Source organism: Bombina bombina, chromosome 7 (assembly GCF_027579735.1).
Source record: "Bombina bombina isolate aBomBom1 chromosome 7, aBomBom1.pri, whole genome shotgun sequence".
Classification (NCBI taxonomy): domain Eukaryota; kingdom Metazoa; phylum Chordata; class Amphibia; order Anura; family Bombinatoridae; genus Bombina; species Bombina bombina.
Window position 1 is genome coordinate 46699639 of NC_069505.1, and position 24476 is coordinate 46724114.

The 24476-nt window shown below is 38.3% G+C and overlaps 1 protein-coding gene across 1 annotated transcript in view; it reads left to right on the forward strand.

The window, feature by feature from the left end:
- The window catches only part of LOC128636203 (sodium/calcium exchanger 2-like), a 283465-nt gene extending 260512 nt beyond the window's left edge, over positions 1-22953 (forward strand). The window contains exons 4-7 of the mRNA XM_053689248.1: positions 7828-7946; positions 8323-8422; positions 11748-12020; positions 22577-22953. Coding sequence (XP_053545223.1) covers positions 7828-7946; positions 8323-8422; positions 11748-12020; positions 22577-22953 — 869 coding nt within the window. The remainder of the gene's footprint in view (positions 1-7827; positions 7947-8322; positions 8423-11747; positions 12021-22576) is intronic.
- Positions 22954-24476: the final 1523 nt, after the last annotated feature.

Below are 24476 nucleotides of genomic sequence, written 5' to 3' on the forward strand. Positions count from 1 at the left end.
AAACCTAACACTAACCCCTGAAGATCCACAGTTTTGAAGAGCCGACATCCATCCTCAACGAAGCCGGGAGAAGTCCTCAGCGAAGCGGCAAGAAGTCCTCAACGAAGCCGGGAGAAGTCTTCATCCAAGCCAGCAGAAGTGGTCCTCCAGACGGACAGAAGTCTTAATCCAGACGACATCTTCTATCTTCATCCATCCGGCGCAGAGCGGCTCCATCTTCAAGACATCCGGTGCGGAGCATCCTCTTCCATCGAAGTCTTCTTCCAGAATGAAGGTTCCTTTTAAATGACGTCATACAAGATTGCGTCCCTTGAATTCTGATTGGCTAATAGAATTCTATCAGCCAATCGGAATTAAAGGTGAAAAAATCCTATTGGCTCATGCAATCTGCCAATAAGATTGAGCTGCAATCCTATTGGCTGATTGGAACAGCCAATAGAATGCGAGCTCAATCCTATTAGCTGATTAGGGTTTATTTTATAGGTAAGTATTTAGTTTTAAATAGGAATTATTTAGTTAATGATATTAATTTTATTTAGATTTATTTTAATTATATTTAAGTTAGGGGGTATTAGGGTTAGGGTTAGACTTAGGTTTAGGGGTTAATAAATTTAGTATAGTGGCGGCGAAGTTGGGGGCGGCAGATTAGGGGTTAATAAATGTAGGAAGGTGGCGGCGATGTTAGGGACAGCAGATTAGGGGTTAATAATATTTAACTAGTGTTTACGATGCGGGAGTGCGGCGGTTTAGGGGTTAATATGTTTATTATAGTGGCAGCGGCAGATTAATAATAATAATAATAATAATAATAATAATTTTATTTCAGTGTTTGTGATGCGGGAGGGCCTCGGTTTAGGGTTTAATAGGTAGTTTATGGGTGTTAGTGTACTTTCTAGCACTTTAGTTATGAGTTTTATGCTACAGCTTTGTAGCGTAAAACTCATAACTACTGACTTTAGAATGTGTTACGAATCTTGCGGGATAGGCTGTACTGCTCACTTTTTGGCCTCAAAAAAAAAGCTTGTAATACCTAATCTAATAGCCCTATCAAAATTAAAAAGACCTCCCAAAATAAAAAAAACCTAGCCTACAATAAACTACCAATGGCCCTTAAAAGGGCCTTTTGCGGAGCATTGCCCCAAAGAAATCAGCTCTTTTACCTGTAAAAAAAATTAAAAACACCCCCAACAGTAAAACTCACCACCCACACAACCAACTGCCCCAAATAAAACCCTATCTAAAAAACCTAAGCTCCCCATTGCCCTGAAAAGGGCATTTGTATGGGCATTGCCCTTAAAAGGGCATTTAGCTCTTTGACTGCCCAAAGTCCATAACCTAAAATTAAAACCCACCCAATAAACCCTTAAAAAAAACTAACATTAACCCCAAGACTATCCACTTACAGTTTTCGAAGAATGGACATCCATCCTCATCCAAGCGGCAGAAGTCCTCATCGATGCCGGCAGAAGTCTTCATCCAAGCAGGCCGAAGTCTTCATCCAAGCGGGCAGAAGTCTTCATCCAGACGGCATCTTCTATCTTCATCCATCTGTTGCGGAGCGGCTCCATCTTCAAGACATCCGGCATGGAGCATCCTCTTCTTACGATAGTCAACGAAGAATGAAGTTTCCCTTAAAGGTACATCATCCAAGATGGCGTCCCTTACATTCCGATTGGCTGATAGAATTCTATCAGCCAATAGGAATTAAAGGTGGAAAAATTCTATTGGCTGTTGCAATCAGCCAATAGGATTGAGCTCGCAATCTATTGGCTGATTGGAATAGCCAATAGAATGCAAGCTCAATCCTATTGGCTGATTGGATCAGCCAATAGGATGAAAGCTCAATCCTATTGGCTGATTGCAACATCTAATAGGATTTTTTCACCTTTAATTCCTATTGGCTGATAGAATCCTATCAGCCAGTCGGAATGTAAGGGACGCCACCTTGGATGACGTAACTTAAAGGGAAACTTCATTCTTCGTTGACCATCATAAGAAGAGGATGATCCGCGCCGGATGTCTTGAAGATGGAGCCGCTCCGCACTGGATGGATGAAGATAGAAGATGCCGTCTGGATGAAGACTTCTGCCCGCTTGGATGAAGACTTATGCTGGCTTCAATGAGGACTTATGCCGCTTGGATGAGGATGGATGTCCTTTCTTCGAAAACTGTAAGTGGATCGTCTTGGGGTTAGTGTTAGGTTTTTTTAAAGGTTTATTGGGGGGGGGGTTAATTTTAGGTTAGAGACTTTGGGCAGTAAAAGAGCTAAATGCCCTTTTAAGGGCAATGCCCATACAAATGCCATTTTCAGGGCAATGGGGAGCTTAGGTTTTTTTCGATAGGGTTTTATTTGGGGGGGTTGGTTGTGTGGGTGGTGGGTTTTACTGTTGGGGGGGTGTTTGTATTTATTTTTTTTACTGGTAAAAGAGCTGATTTCCTTGGGGCAATGCCCCGCAAAAGGCCCTTTTAAGGGCCATTGGTAATTTATTGTAGGCTAGGGTTTTTTATTTTGGGGGGTCTTTTTTATTTTGATAGGGCTATTAGATTAGGTGTAATTGTTTTTTATTTTTGATACTGTGGTTTATTTTTTCAGTAACTTTCGGCTAGATTACGAGTCTTGCGTTAGGCTTAAAAAGCAGCGTTGCCCGGTTCCAACGCTGCTTTTTAACGCCCGCTGGTATTACGAGTCTTGCAGGTACAGGTGTACCGCTCACTTTTTTGGCCAGACTCGGAAATACCGCAAATACACTTACGTCAATTGCGTATCCTATTTTTTCAATGGGACTTGCATAGCGCCGGTATTACGAGTCTGACAAAAAGAGAGCGGTACACCCTCTCCTGTCAAGACTGGTACCGCATTTGAAAGTCAGTAGTTAAGAGTTTTACACTACAACGCCGTAGCATAAAACTCTTAACTAAAGTGCTAAAAAGTACACTAACACCCATAAACTACCTATTAACCCCTAAACCGAGGCCCCCCCCCCACATCGCAAACACTTAAAAAACATTTTTAACCCCTAATCTGCCGAAACCGGACATCACCGCCACTATAATAAATATATTAACCCCTAAACTGCCGCACTCCCGCCTCTCAAATACTAGTTAAATTTTATTAACCTCTAATCTATCGTTCCTAACATCGCCGCAACCTACCTACACTTATTTACCCCTAATCTGCCGCCCCCAACGTCGCCACCACTATATTAAAGTTATTAACCCCTAAACCTAAGTCTACCCTAAACCTAACACCCCCCAAACTTAAATATAATTTAAATAAATATAAATAAAATAACTATCATTAACTAAATTATTCCTATTTAAAACGAAATACTTACCTATAAAATAATCCCTAAAATAGCTACACTATAACTAATAGTTACATTGTAGCTATCTTAGGGTTTATTTTTATTTTACAGGCAAGTTTGTATTTATTTTAACTAGGTAGAATAGTTATTAAATAGGTATTAACTATTTAATAACTACCTAGCTAAAATAAATACAAAAGTACCTGTAAAATAAAACCTAACCTAAGTTACAATTACACCTAACACTACCACTATAATTAAATTAATTCCCGAAATTAAATACAATTATCTAAAGTACAAAAACAACAACACTAAATTACAGAAAATAATAAAAAAAATTCAAGATTTTTAAACTAATTACACCTAATCTAATCCCCCTAACAAAATAAAAAGCCCCCCAAAATAAAAAAAAGCCCTACCCTACACTAAATTACAAATAGCCCTTAAAAGGGCCTTTTGCGGGGCATTGCCCCAAAGTAATCAGCTCTTTTACCTGTAAAAAAAATTACAAATCCCCCCAACATTAAAACCCACCACCCACACAACCAACCCTACTCTAAAACCCACCCAATCCCCCCTTAAAAAAACCTAACACTAACCCCCTGAAGATCCCCCTGGAGACGTCTTCATTCAATCAGGCAGAAGTGGTCCTCCAGACGGGCAGAAGTCTGCATCCAAGCCGGGCAGAAGTGGTCCTCCAGGCGGGCAGATGTCTTCATCCAGACGGCATCTTCTATCTTCATCCATCCGGCGCATAGTGGCTCCATCTTCAAGACATCTGACGCGGAGCATCCTCTTCTTTCCACGGCTATGCCTGAATGAAAGTTCCTTTAAATGACGTCATCCAAGATGGCGTCCCTTCAATTCCGATTGGCTAATAGAATTCTATCAGCCAATCGGAATTAAGGTAGAAAAATCCTATTGGCTTATTGGATCAGCCAATAGGATTGAGCTCGCATTCTATTGGCTGATTGGAAAAGCCAATAGAATGCCAGCTCAATCCTATTGGCTGATTGCATCAGCCAATAGGATTTTTTCTACCTTAATTCCGATTGGCTGATAGAATTCTATCAGCCAATCGGAATTGAAGGGACGCCATCTTGGATGATGTCATTTAAAGGAACCTTCATTCAGTCGTAGCTATGGAAAGAAGAGGATGCTCTCCGTCGGATGTCTTGAAGATGGACCTGCTCTGTGCCGGATGGATGAAAATAGAAGATGCCGTCTGGATGAGGACTTCTGCCCGTCTGGAGGACCACTTCTGCCCGGCTAGGATGAAGACTTCTGTCCGTCTGGAGAACCACTTCTGCCCGGTTGGATGAAGACGTCTCCCGGTAGGGTAATTATTTTTTGTAATTTAGTGTTTGTTTTTTTTTGTACTTTAGATAATTTTATTTAATTTAGTTAATTTATTTAATTATAGTGTAGTGTTAGGTGTAATTGTAACTTAGGTTAGGTTTTATTTTACAGGTATTTTTGTCTTTATTTTATCTAGGTAGTTATTAAATAGTTAATAACTATTTAATAACTATTCTACCTAGTTAAAATAAATACAAACTTGCCTGTAAAATAAAAATAAACCTTAAGATAGCTACAATGTAACTATTAGTTATTTTGTAGCAAGCTTAGGGTTTATTTTATAGGTAAGTATTTAGTTTTAAATAGGAATAATTTAGTTAATGATAGTAATTTTATTTATACTTATTTAAGTTAGGGGGTGTTAGGTTTAGGGTAGACTTAGGTTTAGGGGTTAATAACTTTAATATAGTGGTGGCGATGTTGGGGACGGCATATTAGGGGTAAATAACTATAGTGTAGGTGGCGGCAATGTTGGGGGCAGCAGATTAGGGGTTCATAACAATAATGTAGGTGGCGGCGGTGTCTGGAGCGGCAGATTAGGGGTTAATAATATAATGTAGGTGTCGGCGATGTCGGGGGCGGCAGATTAGGGGTTAATAAGTGTAAGATTAGGGGTGTTTAGACTCGGGGTTCATGTTAGCGTGTTATGTGTAGACATAAATGTGTTTCCCCATAGGAATCAATGGGGCTGCGTTAGGAGCTAAACGTGCTTTTTTGCAGGTGTTAGGTTTTTTTTTAGCTGGCTCTCCCCCATTGATTCCTATGGGGAAATCGTGCACGAGCACGTTCAGTTAGCTCACCGCTAACGTAAGCAGTGCTGGTATTGAGGGGAGATGTGGAGCAAAATTTTGCTCTACGATCACTTTTTTGCGGTTAAAGCCGGGTTTGTAAAAACCCGTAATACCAGCGCTGTCTGTAAGTGAGCGGTGAGCATAAACTGCTCTTTAGCACTGCATAGCCTCTAACGCAAAACTCGTAATCTAGCCGTTAGTGTTTTTTATTTTTTTAAACTATGGCCTCTATTTATCAAAGTCTGGCGGACCTGATCCGACACTGCGGATCAGGTCCGCCTGTCCTCGCTGAATGCGGAGAGCAATGCGCTCTCCGTATTCAGCATTGCACCAGCAGCTCACAAGAGCTGCTGGTGCAGCACCGTCCCCTGCAGACTCACGGCCAATCGGCCGCCAGCAGGGAGGTGTCAATCAGCCCGATCGTACTCGATCGGGTTGATTTCCGGCGATGTCTGTCCGCCTGCTCAGAGCAGGCGGACAGGTTATGGAGCAGCGGTCTTTGTGACCGCTGCTTCATAACTGCTGTTTCTGGCGAGTCTGAAGACTCGCCAGAAACACGGGCCGTCAAGCTCCTTTTAGAGCTTGATAGATAGGCCCCTTAGTGTTTTTTATTTTTTGTAACTTAGTAATTTAATATATAATATAGTTAATTTAATTTGTAGTTTAATGTAATTTTAGTATAATAGTTAGGGTAGGTTAATTAATAGTTTAATTTAGTTTAATTTCATTCTAAAGGTAAGTTTAAATTTATTATAAGATAGGGATGAGGTAATTATAATGTAAAGTTAGCAGGTTGTTAGGTTTAGGGGTTAATAGCTTAATTTAGTTTATGGCGATGTGGGGGGCTGGAGGTTTAGGGGTTAATGGGTTTAGTTAGTGTTAGTGATGTGGGAGGCCAGGGGTTTAGGGGTTAATAATTTTATTACAGTTGCGGCGGGGTCCGGGAGCGGCGGAATAGGGTTTAATAACCTTATTTAGCTGCGGTCGGCTCCGGGAGCGGCAGGATAGGGGTTAATAACTTTATTTAGTTGCGGTGGGCTCTGGGAGCGGCGGGATAGGGGTCAATAACTTTATTTAGTTGCGGTGGGCTCCGGGAGCGGCGGGATAGGGGTTAATACATTTATTTCGTTGCGGCAATGTCGGGCGGCAGATTAGGGGTGTTTAAACTCTGGGTTTATGTAAGGGTGTTTGGTGTAAACGTTACTGGTTTTCTACCTTCGAAATCAATGGGATATCTGGCAGCATCGAACATGAGCTTTCGCTGCTTTGAGACTCCCATTGATTCCTATGGAATCCGCGGCCTCCAGGATGGCGGATTGAAAACCAGGTACGCTGTTCTGGAATAGTGGAGAGCGTACCTGTTAGAAATTTGATAACTTGCAAAAGTTGTCAGATAGTGCTGAATTTGTATTCGGAACATCTGTAATGTCGTAAGCATCGATCTATGTTGGATTGAGACCGGCGGATCGTATGTTACGTCACAATTTTCAACTTTTGCCAGTCTGTAGGCTTTGATAACTAGGTTGAATCAGGCTCGCCACAATTACGCTGTGGAATTCCAGTATATTTGCGGTTGACAGCTTGATAAATATCCTTCTAAGTCTCTCTTTCTTTATTACAAACTAATCAAGGAGCTTATCAGGTAAAGCACTAATTATTGTGAATATTAACAAAGAGTTTTGGGTGCAGAATGCCCCATGGATAAAGTGGTTAGCTCTCACCAGAGAGCTACCAAGGTTCTCCGCCTTATCTTCTCTGTTTTTGGAAGAACTTTTCAGAATGTTACAAGCAAAGCAGATACATATTTATGTAGGGAAATACTTTGGAAACTGTTCAATGCACCTTTTAAGGCATACTGAAAACACAAAGTTTTAGAAGACATTAGCTAAAGGTAAAGGTACACCTTTAGAGGGTTGCACTTTGAAACACACCTAGAAAAGATTTTGCTTTAGGAACCACGGGCATAGACAGAACTATTGTAAGTCTTTAGAGATTTATCATTAGTTGATATTGAATCCAGGTAGACATTACTACCCAAGAAGCCCCTTGAGATGGGCTTTCTGGGAATGTGCAGAATCATGGAGGTGAATTGGTGAATGTATGGAACCAAAATCAGAAAGCAGAATAATCCATACAATCAAGTTTAAGGGTATCCGGAATGACAGAGTAGACTAAACGACAAGCCAGGGTTAGAGTAAGCAGAATACAAATATTAGATGAAGAAGGGTTGGGAACAGGAGGAGAAGCAGATTCCAAATGGAAGACTTCCAGTAGGTTGGTCTTCGGGCACAGTGGTACCAGAATGTCTGACCACTGGATGGCAGAAGGATATTTGAATTTCCTGTATTTTTTCTTTATTTTTTATTCTCCAGGAGATTCTGTTGAAAAATGGGTGGTGCCTAACAAGGGAGGCCCAGAAATCGCAGGGAGTCCAAGCTTGGGGGAACATCGCAAGATGGAAGTCATAATAGAGGAGTCGTATGAGTTTAAGGTATGAGAGGCGGGAAAATACTTATGGAAGGGATAGCAAAATATTACAGAAGAAAGGAATTTGGGGGGGAAGACAAAAGGGAGCAAATTATATGTTTTCTAAAGGTGAGATTAAGTGTTTAAAACAAGGGAAGACACAAAGGCGTATTAGGTGGCAATTATATATTTTAATTGTTCATATTAAAATATTGCTATTTTATATTTTATAGAATTTAATTCTTGCCGAAATGATTAAAGTTTAATTTTTACATAATAGAGGGGATGTTTGTGGACCCTAAGCCCATTTATAAGAGTAATTTGAATATATTTTATTATATCATAATAATGATAGTGTTATTTTCACGTTCGATAACACTATTGCACAATTTTGCCCGCAGAATACTGTGGACAAGCTGATTAAGAAAGCCAATCTGGCTTTAGTGGTCGGTAGCAGCAGCTGGAGAGAACAATTTGTGAGCGCGGTCACTGTAAGTGCAGGTGAGTGTTAGACAATTTGTTTCTAAATTCTTGCTCCGTGCACAACTACTTCTTTCACACTGCCAATCTATCTTAGCAACACCCAGATTACAAGTGGAGCGTTATTTAACTCTACTGCTCGAGCGTTAACTGCAATAGAAGTAAGATTATATATATATATACACACATATACATCTTTAGACATGCGTATCTCTATGTTAAAGCCCTTTAACTGCCTTTTTTTGTTCTAACACCTGAGACCTCATATCTATGAACCCCTCTTAACTTTTTTGTGCAACATTTTTTTAAATAAAGTGTTATTATGAGTGTAAGTGTACTTTGTAATGTATTTTTTATGTGTTTTGTGACCCTGTTTGTTTAGCGAAACAGTTAGCCAGAGCTCTGTGGTCAATCGCGCAAAACAGCCGCTATAAACCCTCTTTCGCTCGCACGCAACAATTAGCGTGCCACTTGTAATCTAGCCCATAATAGGTAAACACACACTTACTGCACACACATTTTCACCTGCATGGTCATGTGACTTAAACTCGCCCCAGTGGCCTACACAAGCTGCTCTTAATTTTTCCTGCCTCCTTCACTCCACTAATGCCACTTTTCCCTTTGTGCACTCTCTCCTTTCTACCACTTGCACCCACCCTTTTTCTCTTCCTTTCCTATGTTCCTCTCCGATTACACACTTCTTCCTGCCCTTTGTTCTTTCTTTCGTTCTTTCTTTCCTGCCTTCTCTGTTTTTCTTTTCCCTAATCATATGCCTTCCCATCTGACCTTTGTATTTTCCCTTGTTTCATTGTTGTTTTTTTCTCGTCCTTCCTTCTCATCCCACCTTTGTCTTTTTCCTTATTTTTTTTCCCTCCTTCCTTCCCATCACACCTTTGTTTTTTCCCTTATTTGTTTTTTCCTCCTTCCTTCCCATCACGCCTTTGTCTTTTCCCTTGTTTATTTGTTTTATCTTGTTTTCCCTCGTTCTTCCTTCCCATCACACCTTTGTCTTTTCCCCTGTTTATTTGTTTTATCTTGTTTATTCCTCCTTCCTTCCCATCACACCTTTGTCTTTTCCCTTGTTTATTTGTTTTATCTTGTTTTCTCCTCCTCCTTCCTTCCCATCACGCCTTTGTCTTTTCCCTTGTTTATTTGTTTTATCTTGTTTTCCCTCCTCCTTCCTTCCCATCACGCCTTTGTCTTTTCCCTTGTTTATTTGTTTTATCTTGTTTTCCCTCCTCCTTCCTTCCCATCACGCCTTTGTCTTTTCCCTTGTTTATTTGTTTCATCTTGTTTTCCCTCCTTCTTCCTTCCCATCACACCTTTGTCTTTTCCCTTGTTTATTTGTTTTATCTTGTTTTCTCCTCCTCCTTCCTTCCCATCACGCCTTTGTCTTTTCCCTTGTTTATTTGTTTTATCTTGTTTTCCCTCGTCCTTCCCATCACACCTTTGTCTTTTCCCTTGTTTATTTGTTTAATCTTATTTTCCCTCGTCCTTCCTTCCCATCACGCCTTTGTCTTTTTCCCTGTTTATTTGTTTTATCTTGTTTCCCTCCTTCTTCCTTCCCATCACACCTTTGTCTTTTCCCTTGTTTGTTTTTTCTTGTTTTTTCCTCCTTCCCACGCTTTTGTCTTTTCCCCTGTTTATTTGTTTTATCTTGTTTTCCCTCGTCCTTCCTTCCCATCACACCTTTGTCTTTTCCCTTGTTTATTTGTTTTATCTTGTTTTCCCTCGTCCTTCCTTCCCATCACGCCTTTGTCTTTTCCCTTGTTTATTTGTTTTATCTTGTTTTCCCTCCTTCTTCCTTCCCATCACGCCTTTGTCTTTTCCCTTGTTTATTTGTTTTATCTTGTTTTCCCTCGTCCTTCCTTCCCATCACGCCTTTGTCTTTTCCCTTGTTTATTTGTTTTATCTTGTTTTCCCTCGTCCTTCCTTCCCATCACGCCTTTGTCTTTTCCCTTGTTTATTTGTTTTATCTTGTTTTCCCTCATCCTTCCTTCCCATCACGCCTTTGTCTTTTCCCTTGTTTATTTGTTTTATCTTGTTTTCCCTCCTTCTTCCTTCCCATCACGCCTTTGTCTTTTCCCTTGTTTATTTGTTTTATCTTGTTTTCCCTCGTCCTTCCTTCCCATCACACCTTTGTCTTTTCCCTTGTTTATTTGTTTTATCTTGTTTTCTCCTCCTTCCTTCCCATCACACCTTTGTCTTTTCCCCTGTTTATTTGTTTTATCTTGTTTTCTCCTCCTTCCTTCCCATCACACCTTTGTCTTTTCCCTTGTTTATTTGTTTTATCTTGTTTTCCCTCCTTCTTCCTTCCCATCACGCCTTTGTCTTTTCCCTTGTTTATTTGTTTTATCTTGTTTTCTCCTCCTTCCTTCCCATCACGCCTTTGTCTTTTCCCTTGTTTATTTGTTTAATCTTGTTTTCCCTCCTTCTTCCTTCCCATCACACCTTTGTCTTTTCCCTTGTTTGTTTTTTCTTGTTTTTTCCTCCTTCCCACGCCTTTGTCTTTTCCCTTGTTTATTTGTTTTTTCGTTTTTTCCCTCCTTCCTCCTTCCCATCAAGCCTTTGTCTTTTCCCTTGTTTATTTGTTTTATCTTGTTTTCCCTCCTTCTTCCTTCCCATCACGCCTTTGTCTTTTCCCTTGTTTATTTGTTTTATCTTGTTTTCCCTCGTCCTTCCTTCCCATCACGCCTTTGTCTTTTCCCTTGTTTATTTGTTTTATCTTGTTTTCCCTCGTCCTTCCTTCCCATCACGCCTTTGTCTTTTCCCTTGTTTATTTGTTTTATCTTGTTTTCCCTCGTCCTTCCTTCCCATCACACCTTTGTCTTTTTCCCTGTTTATTTGTTTAATCTTGTTTTCCCTCCTTCTTCCTTCCCATCACACCTTTGTCTTTTCCCTTGTTTGTTTTTTCTTGTTTTTTCCTCCTTCCCACGCCTTTGTCTTTTCCCTTGTTTATTTGTTTTTTCTTTTTTTCCCTCCTTCCTCCTTCCCATCACGCCTTTGTCTTTTCCCTTGTTTGTTTTTTCTTCTTTTTCCTCCTTCTCACGACTTTGTCTTTTCCCTTGTTTATTTGTTTTTTCTTGTTTTCCCTCCTTCTTCCTTCCCATCACACCTTTGTTTTTTCCTTCATTTCCTTCTCTCCCTTGTTTTTCCCTCATTCTTCCTTGTATCTTCCTATCCCACTTCTGTCTTGTTTCTTGCTCTTTCTTTTTATTCTACTTTCCTCCTCCATTCTTGCACCTTCCTATTACATGTTTGTCTTTTCCTTTGTTCTTTTCCCCTGTCCCTTGTTTTCCCATCTCTACCCTGCACCCTCCTTCTCTGCACATCTGCTTTCGGGCAGGAGATGATGATGATGAGGAAAGCAGTGAGGAAGGGCTACCCAGCTGCTGTGACTACATCATGCATTTCCTCACCGTCTTCTGGAAGGTACTATTCGCTTTTGTGCCTCCCACTGAATACTGGGGTGGCTGGGCTTGCTTCCTGGTGTCTATCTGCATAATTGGGATCCTCACGGCTGTCACAGGGGACCTGGCTGCTCACTTTGGCTGCACCGTGGGGCTCAAGGACTCAGTCACAGCTGTTGTCTTTGTGGCATTGGGGACATCTGTGCCAGGTGAGGGTCTGACATTGTGTTTATGGGCTGCTGAGAAATATGATCATCTTGTTGGCTTATTGTGGTTTATATGTGAGAAGATAGTGGCTTCCGTGATGATATCTAAAAGAAAATTGTACTGAGATAAACAGTGTGATTAAAAAAATAACTTTTATTAATACAAAGAATAAACAACAATCACATGGTGGGTAACCCAGATATTCTGACTCTTTTTGCTCTTAAAGTGAAAGTCAATCCTAGCGTTTTACAAACGCTAGGATTGACTATTAAAACAATTAAAGGGGACTTTCATTCATGAAGTATAAGATACTTCATGTACAAAGCTACTTTAGTTCTTTCAATCGATCTCAGTTTTTAGCTGCTACGGTAGCCCACGGCTAAAAAATTTTTTTGCTAGGAGATGACGTTTTCACCTCTTAGCCAATTGCTGTGCGGTAAATCCGGCTTGGCGCCTATGGGAGCCGGATTTACCGCATGGCTATTGGCTAAAATTTGAAAACGTCACCTCTTATAAAAAAAATTTTAGCCGTGGGCTGCTGTAGCAGCTAAGAACAGCGACCGATTGAAAGAAATAAAGGAGCTTTCTGCATAAATTGTTATACTTCATGAATGAAAGTCCCCTTTATTTGTTTCAAAAATGCTAGGATTGCCTTTCACTTTAAGTTGAGCACTACACATGCAAAAAGTACTGTTATTATTCACTTGAAAAACAAATACATTAATTGGAACTCATTTTGTCCAAAATTCATTATTAAATGAACCAATAAACAAAACAAAAATGTGTTAATTCTGTAATTTACTTTACCCTGTCTCTTAAATAGAGAAACTGATATTTTTTAGTTGTTGGACACATTTTGGACAAAATTAGCTCAAATTTGTTTATTTGTTTGCAAATATTTGAACATCTCTACTAACCACAGACTATGTTCACTTCCTACCTAAAGGGACATAAAACCCAACATATTTTTTTTTTTCATGATTTAGACAGAACATACAATTTTAAACAACTTTCCAATTTACTTCTATTATTTAATTGGTTTCATTCTCTTGTTATCATTTGTTGAAGGAGCAGCAATGCACTGCTGGTTACTAACTGAACACATGGGTTAGCCAATGACAATTGGTATATATATGCAGCCACCAATCAGCAACTAGAACCTAGGTTTTGTGCTGCTCCTGAGCTTGCCTAGATAAACCTTTCAGCAAAGGATAATAAGAGAATAAAGCAAATTAAATAATAGCAGTAAATTAGAAAGTTGTTTAAAATTGTATGTTCTACCTAAAGCATGAAATAATTTTTTGGGGTTTCATGTCCCTTTAAATAGGTTTGCAGCCAATGAAAGATTATTCCATTTTATAATTTTTTTAACACTAAACAAGCACTTGAATTATTACGGTGTGTAATATAGAAGTAATATACCATATACAAGGGAAATATACCTGTTACCAAAAAAACATTTACTCTTCAGAAGCTGAAAATATAAGGCTTTAAAAGTCAACTTATATGTATGAAAAACAATGGAGAGCGCCACTGATTCTATATACAAAAATTGTGAATAAATTTGTATAATCTGTGTAAATTTGTGTATACGCATCTGTTATAAAAAATAAATAACAAGTGGTAATAGCGCTGCAAATAATTTTGCAAACCTTGTAGTGTTGATACTATTAGTAATGTTTATTTCAAATATATAAAACACAGTATGCAAAATATGCAACCTCTATACCAGAGCTTTCCAAACTTTTCATGTTGGCGACACACTTTTTAGACCTACATCATTTCGCGACACAGTAATTCAGTTGTACTGGCAAACAGGAGGTTAAACTAACTTGTTTTTAGAGATACGGACACATACATGAATTATATAATAATGAAATGTATTTACAAGTAACAGTAAGTATGTGCAAGAATTAAAAAAAAAAGTTTAATAACACCAATAGCTACTTGAAATTTTAATGGGCTGTATGAGGTTTATGGGATGAACACAGTTTCTGAATATTTGGTGGAATATTAGATAGACACTCGCATTTCATCATTAAGCATTTCTAAGCTTCCACTTCCTATCCATATATCAAGAGCAGGAGCAGCAATGCACTACTGGGAGCTAGCTGCAGAAAATAACCCCTCTGACTTCAGCTCAGCGTTTAAGCTGCCGCCCTCAGAGCTCGGTGAGTCCGATTGACTACTGACCGCGCTGCAAACACACTGCTGTCCCATTTACTGACTACACATGCAGTCACGAGCCAATTAAGGAGACTACACGTGCAGTCAGGAGCCAATGTGCCGCCAATGGGAATAGTTTCAGTTCCCAATGAGCTGCGCCAATAGGTTAAGATGCTCTGTGTCCCCCTAGGTTAAAATCACGTGTCAACCATGTGATATGCGTAGCAGGCAGGCGGAAAGTCAGAAACCAAAAAAAATAAATAAAAAAATTTGTGCTGAAGCAGGGACACACCTACACACTGCTGCCGACACACTAGTTTGTCCCGACACACAGTTTGGAAAGCACTGCTCTATACAGAGTGAACAATCACCGCTTTAGTAGCAATTTAAACACTTGAGAATTTATTGCAAGTGAATTGTATCTTAATACATCAATGCCTACTGGCAGTATAGTGATATCTACTATCAATACAGTACAAAGGAACTGTTCATAATGTTAGAATGTTACACAATAATAAAACAAATGCATACAAAAGAAATATATATATCGATAACAATGAGTAAACAGCAAGTCGATATTGTTTGAGTAGTCTGGCCAGACCAGTAGGTTGCGACTTGCTCTTTACTCATTTTTATCGATATATATATTTCTTTTGTATGCACTTGTTTTTATTATCGTGTAACATTCTACCATTATGAGCAGTTCCTTTGTACTGTATTGATAGTAGATATCACTATACTGCCAGTAGGCATTGATGTATTAAGATACAATTCACTTGCAATACATTCTCAAGTGTTTAAATTGCTTATAAAGCTGTGATTGTATACTCTGTATAGAGGTTGTAACTATGTTTGCATATTTTGCATACTGTGTTTTATATATTTGAAATAAACATTAGTATCAACACTACAATGTTGTTTTGCACAATTATTTGCAGTGCGGTTACCACTTGTTATCAACGTATATGTATATAAATAAGGCACAAAAAGAGAGAAAGGAAAAACACTTCCCTAAAATTATAATGATGAAACTTGTTCTAAATAGACTCAAATTAATAGCACTTATGAAGCTTTTTCATCTCTCTAGTTTCAGCCCCTGAGACAAAGCGACTTGAAAAATGTTGACTCCAAAATGCTCCTTACATAATAATGAAACCTGTAGAGACAAATGGTTCTCCAGCTCTTATACTGAATTCTTGTTTGGCATAAATGTGCAGCAAGCTCACCATGCCTCTGAAATGTAGTATTCAGAATCTGAGATTAATATTTTATCTGAATGTGACAGTCAAGCCTCCCACGTGTATTCTCAAATACAGAGGAAAATCGTTTGTGTGTTTTTTTTATTTACATACAGTTGCATTTGACTTATCCATACTTGTGCATATTAGGTCTGAAAAATTTGTTTCGTATCGATTCAGTATTTTTTAATTTAGTTTTGTTGCATTCGGATTGATTTGTTATATAGCAGTCATTCGTTTCGGATGCATTTGGAATTTCGGATTCATTTGTTATGTTATTGTTACGTTGATTCAGATGGTTCCAACCAACACAAAATGAATTATTTCACTGTTCTATCTCACTATATTTAGTTGTAAATTGTAATATATCTCTATTTGTTGTTTTTTATAATAAATATGGAATGGCAAAGGAACTGTGATTAGTCTAGAGAGTCAGACTATCACGCCAAGGCCATTCGAATAAAAAGAATGAATCTGAACTAATTTGGATGCATATAACCCAGGCTGAAAATGATATATTCCCCTTACAGAAGCCAATCCCTTCAAAGCTTTTTGAATGCTTTGATCTGAACAAAGGCTTAAATCCATGATATTTTCAGCCTTATTAAAAGGCTCTGAGTAGGGAAAAAAAAGAATGAAAAGCATTTACTTTTTCCTAACAAACTGACACAATTATATCCTATCCTTGCATCTGAATTTATGGATCTTCCTCTTAGAGGTGACAAAGTTATTTCTTGCATAGGAAGTTAAGGTGTCTCCCTGAAATGTCACGTTAAACATTGATAAAAAGGAGAACGTGGACTGTGACTCGTTACTTGTAACTTATGGGTTATTGACTGATATTGTTCTTCAGCATTTCTGAACTTCTTTTTATTAAACAAAGTTCATACACATACGTTCCCAGTGATTGATGCATGTGCAGTCAGTGACCCTTTCAATAGAAAAATGAATCCTACATAAAATCAGCAGGACAAAGCAGAGACAGTGGAAATTCTGTCCTACTTTTTCCATATTTTAGTAAAACAAATATCTGTAGACAAACCCTGGCCTCTGCTTCTGGAAATTTAAGCTAATCTCTTTCATCTTAGATACATTCCCTCCCTCCTACCCCTCATTTTTACATTTGTTTCCATATGGTGCCGATGAAGGCACCGAGTCTATAAACTTCTCTAGGACTTCTATAGCTGCCTTCATTGGGACCTGGTTGAGTTGTCCCCTTGGTTGAGTTGCTCAAAGCACTTAGTTTTGGACTTTCCCGGGTGTGACTCTTGTAAGGTGTACAACACCAGGATCACTGATCAGTGTTTCCTTCTGCCCCCGTTTCGTTAGTGGTGGCCCAACTGCAATAAAAGGTCAAACTCCAACTGAAGCTCAGGCTAATGGATGTGGCAACATATTTTCGATCAGAGCCTTGGGTACCATCATAACGAGCTAGCTGGCCAGTAAACTCAAGGGTGTCATTGTCTCTGCAAAATGCAAAACTCAATAATAAGCTCTGATGTAAAAAGAACAGGGCAATTGACCTCTTAGAATTTGGGATTTTCCTTAGGAAACAGAGTCACTGCCACCTTAGAAGTTCAACCTTGTTGTCTAAGCTCATTATCGATCATCATGGTGACCTTCAATAAACGTGACCATGTCCTGGTCTTTTCCTCCAACTTTGTGTTTGTGTTATATTCCTGGGCTATGAGTAAAGATAAAAAAGTTACCAGAGGTGAGGTTCCTGGGGAAGAGAAGGGGTCCCCTAAGTGAGTCATCAAATAATGAATACAGGTCTGAGGCTTAAATCTCATTCAACAAGAGCAGTATTTGCTTTCTGGGCATCTGAAGTAGACATCTTTTTTTGATGAAAGCAGCAGTTTGTCAGTTTACTCACATGTTGCTGAAGCACATCAAATTAAACATACATGACTCAACTGAGTACAGGTTTGGAGGAAACATTTTTACATTTTTGATGCTAAATAAATTTGTACACATAAATAATATTGCCAGTAATACTAATTACTAGACAGGGTTACAATTTGCAAAATTAGATAAAAAGTTCCAACAGACAGCCTTGAAAAGTCCAAAACGATGCTTTATTCCAGGTTAAAACAGCAGGACATGTAGTTAAAATTCAAGACAAAACATAGTCTGACCGGTTTCAGTCTCCCTGACCGTAATCATAGACTAATGCCTAACATGTGTAACATCTCTTTAAATGACATGCAGCATCTCCTGATTGGCTAAAAAACAAAGTAGTCTGAAAATTAACCCTATGCATTCCAATATCATATAGCACTGCTCAGTGATACTTAGCAGTTGATATAAATCTAGTAGCGTAAAATTGAATCATACAAATTTAGACCTCTATATATATGGCTAGAACGGTAAATATTAAATAAGCTAGAGTTTATACTCGTATTCTGCAACCCTTTATGTAAGACCACCAACTGTGATAATGTGTCTAGCCAATTGAACATCATAACATGTATTTACAGATTATTCTAAACAGCAGATAGTCATACATTTGTTAATCTAGCAAAATATTTCACACATGTTTAACAACTTCATAGCTAGATGCAGCATAACTGTAACCTTTGCGCATGTGTATACTATATCCCTTCATCCAGTTAATTGGGTCATATTAGACCCCAAAAGAAAACCAAAACACTTTTCTCTCATTGCATATACAACCAATGCTTGATCATAGTGTATAAAGTATATACACTCTATTTTTTAATGGTATACAGCACTCTCGAAACGTACATTAAGATAAAGTATTGATAAACAATTTGAACAAGATTAGTTAGATTAGTAAAAGGGATCACTAGTCATAACCTATAACATCCCTTAGGTAACACAGGCATAGTGGTAGGGGATAGAGTATGTATAATTGTTTAATTTAAACGTTACCTTATCTGGGGATGGAAGAAGTAAACTAATCATATCTACCCTTTATAGAAAGCCAATTTTAGGGAACAGTCTGTTACACGCTCGCTCCAGCCATCCAAAACACGTATTCAAAGGAATAGCTAAGAGCCAATTCTTGCGTGCCAAAAGGAACTGCTCCCTCGAAAGTGATTTTCAGATAGAAAGCAAAGACCTGAGAGATAGGATGACTCAAAAAGGTTATCCAAAACAGTTTATTAATAAAACATTTTATGAAACACAAGGATTGAGTAGAGACTCCCTGCTAAAGGTGGATAAAGTTCCAAAGAAACGAGATTATATGTCAGAAGTACACAACCCCAAATGTATTACCTCCTACTCAAACCAATGTGATAAAGTCTGTAATATTGTTAGAAAAAATCTGCCCATTTTGATGGGAGATAAGGCCTTGAGGAATACCATAGACAAGGACTGTATGTTTGTTCCTAGGAGGAACGTCACCCTTGGAAATATACTAGCACCAAGTATGTTGAAAAGTGGAAAAAGTGTAACCAGTTCTTGGTTGCACCATAATGGGACATATAAATCCACAGTTACTGGACAGGAATTTTCTACCAAGGGGTGTGTTAATTGTAAGAGTACCTATATAATCTACCTAGTAGAGTGTAGCCTTTGCAAAAAACAATATTTAGGAAGAACAACTAGGGAGGTGGGTAAGCGTATTAGGGAACATTTGTCCTACATTTTGGGTAAAAGACCATGTTCTGCCTTCTCCAAACACTTTATTGAGACACATAATCAAAATACCAAGACATTGAGGTGGCAGGCAATAGAACAAATGAAGAAACCTCCTACAGGGGGAGACAAGTTTCCAATTCTTTGTAAACAGGAAACATATTGGATCTTTAAACTTCAGAGTTTGTTGCCCTTGGGCTTCAACTCTGAATTTGACATTATAAACTTTTGGCAGAGATGATACTACGTATCCCCTGGTGTTTATGTATAGACTGGGTATCTACCCGATTTTCATTATCCATATTTAGTAAGTTTAAACAATTATACATACTCTATCCCCTACCACTATACCTGTGTTACCTAAGGGATGTTATAGGTTATGACTAGTGATCCCTTTTACTAATCTAACTAATCTTGTTCAAATTGTTGTATCATTACGTTATCTTAATGTACGTATCGAGAGTGCTGTATACCATTAAAAAATAGAGTGTATATACTTTATACAATATGATCAAGCATTGGTTGTATATGCAATGAGAGAAAAGTGTTTTGGTTTTCTTTTGGGGTCTAATATGACCCAATTAACTGGATGAAGGGATATAGTATACACATGCGCAAAGGTTACAGTTATGCTGCATCTAGCTATGAAGTTGTTAAACATGTGTGAAATATTTTGCTAGATTAACAAATGTATGACTATCTGCTGTTTAGAATAATCTGTAAATACATGTTATGATGTTCAATTGGCTAGACACATTATCACAGTTGGTGGTCTTACATAAAGGGTTGCAGAATACGAGTATAAACTCTAGCTTATTTAATATTTACCGTTCTAGCCATATATATAGAGGTCTAAATTTGTATGATTCAATTTTACGCTACTAGATTTATATCAACTGCTAAGTATCACTGAGCAGTGCTATATGATATTGGAATGCATAGGGTTAATTTTCAAACTACTTTGTTTTTAGCCAATCAGGAGATGCTGCATGTCATTTAAAGAGATGTTACACATGTTAGGCATTAGTCTATGATTACGGTCAGGGAGACTGAAACCGGTCAGACTATGTTTTGTCTTGAATTTTAACTGCATGTCCTGCTGTTTTAACCTGGAATAAAGCATCGTTTTGGACTTTTCAAGGCTGTCTGTTGGAACTTTTTATCTAATTTTGCTAATACTGCATAGTAGACATTGGGGTGTCTACTCCTTCTCAGAAGCCTTACCCCTTGGGCTTATCGCACCCTTTATGGACATTATGGTATAACTGCTGTGTCTGTGGCCGCCTTTGTGGATCTGTGTTTTTGGCCTTTTCAACGATTTAAAAGTGCCTCGCCTGCTCCCCTCCTTAGTGATGAATGCCCAGGGCTTCTACAGTGAATAAGGTTGAAGAGATATAAGAGGAGGATAAGATTTGGAGAAATATGCAAACAACATATACAGTACAATCAACGGATCACCAAGGCTAAGTATCGAGGATCCTGCGCTGTCAATACAGCTTGAACCAATGACGTTGGTTTTGGGAGGAGTCCTTCGAGTTACTAGCCGGTTCAGTTCCTGATTAGCCACAGTGTGGTCACATGATATCAGAAGCACGGAGTCTTCAGCGTTAACGCTGTATCAACATGAGAAAGAAGTAAGCTCAGCTACCTGTCCATTACCTGCACATACCGTTTGAGTGAATAATTGCCAGGCAGTGGACTGTGTCCCCATTATTATATCTGAAGGTTATCTTCACGCTGTGTCCTAGGACCTAGTGAGGAGGTTTACATTCTCCCCAATACTGCTTTTGGGACTTACTCTGACCACGTTGTTCTCTATCTCACCTGGCATTGCCAGCACTTTATTAAGGTTACTTTTTATGCTACCTAAAGTTGAGCTAGTGGTGATCTGTAAACAGAGTTAAGAATAAGAAAGTCTCACCCGGTTGTGAAATACACCTGCTATGGGACTGTTGATTACATCGGTAATGGGACTGTTCAAATACATTTAATCTACTACTTGTTTGTGGATTCCATTGTTATTTCCGTCTTGTTTCTCTCTTGCTCTTTTTTTGTGTTTTGAGGGTTACAATTTGTTTATGCAGTTGTGCAGTATGATTATACAGCAATGCAGCACATTTTAGTGGTATAATCACAAGTCTCTACAGCATTGTTACATAGATATATCTGCAGCGTGATTATAAACATCTGCAGCATTATTTTACACTTCCACAACACCATGCAAATGCAAAATATAATTATAAATGTCTATAATATTTCACAGTTATGACAAGGTACTATTCTAAAATTCAGAAAAAAAACCCCAATCTGATTCATTTATCAAATTTACTTAATTCTCATGGTATTCTTTGTTAAAGAGCAGGTAGGTAAGCTCAGGAGCTTGTCTGTGTCTGGAGCGATATAAGGCAGCAGTTTTAATAATATTATGTATTGTGCAAGCACTGTTGCTGCAATGAAAGTTTTGCTAACAAATATACAGTATTAAATGCTTTTAAAACATTTTTGTATGCTGATATTTTGCATACTACACCCAATATACTACACCCATTAATTAATTTTCGGCACCGGATATATCCGTGTGAATGTGCAACACACAAAGATCTGAATTTGCACACGAATGCCGAATCCCAAAATTTGATGGTAGATAAGAACCAAAAGGCCCATCAAGTCTACCCATATTACATCTTTCTGTTTTCTTAGGATAGCCTTTTGCATGTCCCGGGCATTTTTTACATTCTTTTACAGTGCCTGTGTTTACCACCTCAATTGGATGTTTATTCCATGAATCCACCACCCTTTCTGTAAAAGTTCTGATTCTTCTACCCTCTGTGACCCCTTGTTTTGGCATTTAATTTTTTGTTGAAAATGCTTTCAGCTTCCACTTTATTAAGTCCCTTCATATGTTTGGAGGTTTCTATCATGTCACCTCTTTCCCTTCTCTCATCTAAGCTATACATATTTAGATCAAAGAGTCTTTCTTTGTACGTTTTATATTTTACACAGTGTACCATTTAGTAGCCCTCTTTTGGACAGTTTCTAGTTTATTTATATCCTTTTGAAGATATGGTCTCCAGAACTGTACAAAATATTCCAGATAAGGCCAAACTAATGATCTGTAAAGTGGAATAAGAACCTTGCTAATACCTCTCCCAATGCAACCAAGTATTTGACTGGCCTTACTGGCTGTACTGCTGCATTGTCTACCAAATTTTAAATCATCTGAAATAATAATTCCCGTTCCTCTTTAGTTATAGTCAGTAATGTACAATTGAGACTATAATTGGCCTTTGGGTTTTTGGATCCTATATGTACAATTTTGCTCTTGGTAATACTACATTTCAGATCCCTTTTATTTGGCCAGTCCTCTAGTTTTTTAATCACTAAATAAGACAACCTATTGGCAAACAAATGCTGAATCCTGTTATTTTACCCATACCTATTTTAAACAGTTTAATGTTGCCTTATGTGTCCTTTTAATGCTTAATAAATTGTAGTTGTCTTATTCAGTGTTGTAAATTAACTGCCTCTATCTTTCCTTGCCTCCTCAGACACGTTTGCAAGTAAGGTTGCAGCGATACAGGATCCTCACGCAGATGCCTCCATTGGTAATGTGACAGGAAGCAATGCTGTGAATGTTTTCCTGGGCTTAGGTGTGGCCTGGAGCATTGCTGCCATATACTGGGCTGGGAAGGGTAAGCGATTTTATGTAGAGCCTGGCAGCCTGGCATTCTCTGTGACTCTCTTCACAGGACTCTCCTTAGTCTGCCTCTGCATTCTCTTGTACCGTCGCCGGCCATCAATTGGGGGAGAACTTGGTGGTCCCCGGGTCCCCAAAATACTTACTTCTCTGCTCTTTGTCGGACTCTGGCTGGTATATATCTTGCTAGCCTCTTTGGAAGCTTATTGCCACATTCCAGGATTTTAATACCCCTTGGGCCAAGGACTATCATTAACTTCACTGAAATTGCTCTTCCGGAAATCCATGGGGTGGCATATAGGATTTTGGAAGGTTACTGCCCTTGAAGTAATTATCGGAACAACTAATCTGGACTACAATTGTTCTTCCAGTTACTTTGGTCTTCCCAGGCTCCTACAGGGGTATTTATTAAAGACAATAACCACAGCCTGTGGTAAATACTACTATATGGAGTGGACTGTTATAATCTGAAGTTCTGATGTCCCCCTATAGAGTGATTTCTATCCTTTGAACTAATACTGATCTATAAGACTATAGATGCCAATTCTGGTGCACATTTTCTTCCACTCTTGGATAAATATAAAGCATCTTACAGGGTGAATTGCTCACTCCTGTAGTTATGAAGAAAATATGACTTGCAATGTTTTCACTGCTACCTCTTACTGGGGCAGTTAATACAAATGGCACAATTTAACAAAAGAAACTACCACATTCAGGGCTTCCATTTTCCCCAGGGAAATTTTAGCAGTCTGCACCTTCTTGCAATGGTTATGAAGACAAAGCAGGGGGTATGACGTTCTATTGGTCATCTACATAAAATAGATAAAGGTTAAGTCAAAAACAAATATAAAGAAAATAATGTGCATAGAGCATTAGGTTGTGGATAAAAATGAGTGAAAGTAAACTAGAAGATTTGAGAGGGAGAAAGTTAAAAAGGGAAGGGAGGTACATAATTAAAGAAGTAAAAAAATAATGGTCAAATAAAATATTCTGTTGGTAGAAACAAATAAAAAGTTAATATAGGTATATAGGATGGGAAGAAAACTATCAAAAGAGTAATGTTGAAGGAACTATTTAATAATGGAGGAAACAAAGAGATATTGAAGGAAGTATCTAATGGGGAAAGAAAGAAAGAATGAGATGGTGAAGGAGCTATTTAATGATGGAGAAAAGGGAAAATTTTAAAGGAATTATGAAGGAAACTAGGTGATATCAAAGGAACTATTTAATGATGGAGGAAAGGAAGAAATATTGAAGTAACTATCTAATAATGAAGGAAAGGAAGAGATGTTGAAGGAACTATCTAATGAAGGAAAGAAAGTGATGTTGAAGGAACTATCTAATGAAGGAAAGGAAGTGATGTTGAAGGAACTATCTTATAATGAACGAAAGGAAGTGATGTTGAAGGAAGTATCTAATAATAAAGGAAAGGAAGTGATGTTGAAGGAAGTATCTAATAATAAAGGAAAGGAAGAGATGTTGAAGGAACTATCTAATGAAGGAAAGGAAGTGATGTTGAAGGAATTATCTTATAATGAAGGAAAGGAAGTGATGTTGAAGGAAGTATCTAATAATGAAGGAAAGGAAGTGATGTTGAAGGAACTATCTAATAATGAAGGAAAGGAAGTGATGTTGAAGGAATTATCTAATAATGAAGGAAAGGAAGAGATGTTGAAGGAATTATCTAATAATGAAGGAAAGGAAGAGATGTTGAAGGAACGATCTAATAATGAACTAAAGGAAGTGATGTT